The 3,865-nt window shown below is 58.7% G+C and overlaps 1 protein-coding gene across 1 annotated transcript; it reads left to right on the top strand.

Moving 5' to 3' along the window:
• TMEM278 (transmembrane protein 278) lies at positions 1-3,450 on the top strand. The gene is made up of 2 exons (XM_081488271.1): positions 1-659; positions 1,462-3,450. Exons 1-2 carry the CDS (start codon positions 387-389, stop codon positions 1,684-1,686), a joined length of 498 nt encoding a protein of 165 aa, XP_081344397.1. The 5' UTR covers positions 1-386; the 3' UTR covers positions 1,687-3,450.
• The last annotated feature ends 415 nt before the right edge of the window (positions 3,451-3,865 follow it).

The following is a 3,865-nucleotide window of genomic DNA, read 5'->3' on the forward strand; positions in this document are numbered from 1 at the left end:
CGGGGAGAGGGCGGGACCCAGAGGGAGGGGGGCCCAGTACAGAGTTGTCAGGACAGCTGTGAAGGCTCTGACCAGAACACGCAGGGGCCGGCAGAAGACTGGCCAGGGCCAGGGCCAGAGCTGTAGGAACCTGGCAGAGAGAGAGGGTCAGCCTGGCAGCAGGGACCTGCCGCTCAAGTGTGGCCCTGGAGACGGATGGTCAGGGCTGGACCTACCTGGGCCAGGGTCCTGCCCTCCAGCTGGGTCCACTCTTTGGTTGCTGGAGTCTGAGCAGAGATCTGACCTGGTGACCTAGGGTTAAAAGGTTGCTAATCTGACAGGGGTGAGGGGCTTCAGTCCTGCCACGTGACTGCTGCTGTGAGCCCACCAGGCCCACTGCTGAGGGCATGAGTGATCAGGAGAGGGAGACAGAGGATGAAGAAGGAGACCCTTCAGACACAGCACCCATGCTGCCCCGGAGGCTTCCTGACCGCCAGGCTTCAGATCTGATGTCCCCAGGGTGGGCAAGCCTGGCTGCCCAAGGCCTGGGGACCCTGCTGCTCCCAGGATGGGCCCTGGCCCAGCTCCTGCTCCACCTGCTGCTGCCTGCAGCCGTGTTCCTGCTGGTGCTGCTGCCTGCAGCTGCCGTCGTGTACCTGGGATTCCTGTGTCACTCGAGGGTGAGCTGAGCCTTCCCCGGGCAAGACTAGGGAACAGTCCGGGGTCCTTGGGGAGTGTGGGTGCTCCTCCCTGAAGAGCCCTTTCTTCTGCCAAGCCCCCCGCCCTGCCACTGGCCACAGCAAAGAAGGGCTTTTGTTTGCCACCAAGGGGATGGCTCTCTCCCTTCTTTGAGGCCTCTCAGCCTTGTACCAGGGGCCACCAGGGCCTGGACAGCTGGACAGGGTGGGGAGAGGATAAGGCTTCCAGGAAGAGGAGATAAAGATATTGTCGGATTTAACCAGTAAACAGCCCCCACCCTCAGGCCCCCCAACACAGCCCCTCTGAGGATCCCTCCTACCCGGGGATGGGTTTCCCCACCTGTGGAATGGGCTACGGCTAGGTTTGGGATGGGGAGGGTATAGGCAGGTGGGCCCCGTGTCCCTCTTTCTGTAGGCATACAGCAGAGGAGGGGGACCAAACGCTGGCTGCAGAAGTGAAGGTTGACACCAGCTGGCGGCACCCCGAGGTAGGGGTTCGGGGTCAGATGCCAGGAGAGGGAAGGACCATGGAGAGCACAGAGGGGAGGAAGGCGGAGGTGGGGGAGCCAGCGAGCTATTCTCTGAGCCTCCCCTCAGGGGACTCCTACTCGGGTCATTTACCGCCTGGGTCCCCCATCTCCCATCCTCGGCTAGGAAATGTCTGGCCCACAGCCAGCCCCAGCCCCCGCACCCCACCCACCTCCCTCTGTGCTCTGCCCGACCTCGGGCCCCGCCCCGGAACTGAGACCCCCACCGCCCGCCTGACTATCCTCTCGGTTCTCAGGTCCACCCGGCGCCCCGCCCCGCGTGCCGCGCGCTGCTGTCCGACCGCGGCTCAGCGGCGGTCATCGTGTTGGGCTTCCTCTCGCTGCCTCCGCTGCTGGTGCTCGCTTCGGCCGCTCGCGCCCGCCTGGCCCGACGCCTCCACTCGCTGCTGCCGCCCCCAACTTGGAGCCCCGGACCCCGCCGCCAGCCCGACGGGAAGAAGCAGCTCTGCGCCTGGGTGTGACCCCAGACGCCTCTTCAAATCCCGGAGGCCCCCGAACTACCCAGTGCCCCCCTCAGTGGCCCCAGGCTGGCGAGCTCGAGGGTCTGCGTTCAAATCTTTGCCCGGCAAGCGCGTGCGCAGTGCTCCGACGTGCCGCTAGGTGGCACCGGACTCCCCCGGAACTGGGCGGCCCTTCCCCACCCTCGCCCGCCCCCGCACTCCCCGCAGCAGCCGAGGGGCTGGGACACCCCCCAGGGAGCAGGGAGATGGCGCTCAGAGAAGGGACGCGGGGTCAGACTCTGAGAAAGGCAGCCTTCCTGGCTTCTGCCTCTGGGGCTGCCCAAGGCTCCTGTGCCCCGACAACGGGCAGACCCTGCGGGCCGCCGTCTGGTCAGCGGCCAGACGTAGAGGTGGGGAGACTCGCTCCGGAGACTTCCACACTCCACGGTCCCAGAGGTTCAACTGCCAGAGCAGCAGGGTGTGTAGGGCTCAGCCGGAGGCCTGCGTCAGCGTTAGAGCAAGGGCTCTGTCAGTTCCTCTAATTTTAAGATCTTTTCCGTCTTTTGTGTTTTTTGCTTTCAAGCATGTTGCTGGTTTATCCCTTTGATATACACTGTGTTTGTTTCCCCTTCCTAGGGAGTCACATCTTTCATCAGTAATGGAGAATTCTCAACCATTATTTCTTCAATTCTTCCTCATGCATTCCACATATTCTTTCTTGGGAAACACCTATTACATGAATACTTCCTGTCGTCCTATTACTTCTCCTGTCAGTTCATCTCTTTTCTGTGTCTTCCTTCTTGTCTCCCTGTGCTGCACGTGTTTTGGGCAATTTCCTCATCTTCCTCTTCTAGTTCACTAAGCACTGGTTGTGTCTAATCTGCTGATTATCGCATCCATTTAACTTTAAATTATTATGTCCTCCTATCCAAAAGGAGCCTGGTGGGCTACAGTCTATGGGGTCCGGAAGAGTCAGACACGACTGAGCGACTAAGCACACATCTACAAGTTATACTGCATGTGTGCTAAATCGCATCCAATTCTTTGCGACCCTAGAAACACTAGCCTGCCAGGCTCTTCTGCCCATGGGATTCTCCAGGCATGAATACTGTAGTGGGTTGCCATGCCCCCCTCCAGGGGATCTTCCCGACCCAGGGATCGAACCCTTGTGCTTACATCTCCTGAATCGGTAGGTAGGTTGTTTACCACTAGCGCCACCTGGGAAGCTCAAAAGTTGTACTACTGACTTCTTACTCACATCTGATCATTTTGATGCGTGGTCTCTTGGTGCATGGTCATGTTTTGAATTCCAGCAGGAACATTTCACACAGTTATTTTATAGTCTGCACTTAACAACTACACTTCCTTTGCCTTGGGGTCTAAATCTGTTATTTGTTGTTTTTGCTGACTCAGTAATTGCATGTTGTTTCTTTGAATGTTTGTACTTGGTAAGCGTCGGCCCACACCTGGGAAAATTCTGCGGCCATGTCCCTCCAGAGAGGATGCCCTTGTGAGGCGTGCCCAGCCTGCGTCCCTATTAGGGACCTGGTTGGTAGCCTGCCATGCACGTGGGCCTGTGGCCCTCATGCGGTGTGGGTCTCCATCCTGTGTTCAGGGAATTCTCTGCTTTCCTGTTTGTTTCACTTCAGCATCCTGGTTTCTGTTCACTATTCTTCTATTTGTTTATTTATATACTTCTTTTTAGTGTTTCTTGGAGGGGAGGGGGCTTAGAGAGATCTACTTCCTTGTAAGCCCAGCAGTGTATTGAAGATATGTTTGTTGTAATTTGTCCAGAATCTAGTAATAGCTGGAAGACCTTAGGAAGGTCCTAGCGCACTGTGTTGCCAGCAAGACTCCACCTGTGACCAGGAGACCAGGGTCCAGGTGTGCCCAAGGTTCAGGCTCAGCTGTGGCTTGAACAGGGCCCGGGGCGGGGCTGGCTCAGGTCCAGCAGGAGTCCTTGGGGTTTTCCAATTGTCTGTGGCCAGTCACATGGGAGCCTGGCTGGCTGCCCCAGGCCCAAGGAGAGCTTTCCCGGTCTGAGGCCGCCCTCCTTCCCCTCCTGCCTAGGGTCGGGCTGCTCTGGCCAAGCGTTGAGGATAAGGGCTCTCCTGAGGATCCGCCTGGCCCTGGAGTCATCAAAACAACAGCTGGGCTTGGTGGGGGTGGGGAGGCCACCCTGGGGAGCTCAGCTGCTGAG

The sequence above is a fragment of the Giraffa tippelskirchi genome, chromosome 5, assembly GCF_054371585.1.
Source record: "Giraffa tippelskirchi isolate mGirTip1 chromosome 5, T2T-mGirTip1v1.2.pri, whole genome shotgun sequence".
NCBI lineage: Eukaryota > Metazoa > Chordata > Mammalia > Artiodactyla > Giraffidae > Giraffa > Giraffa tippelskirchi.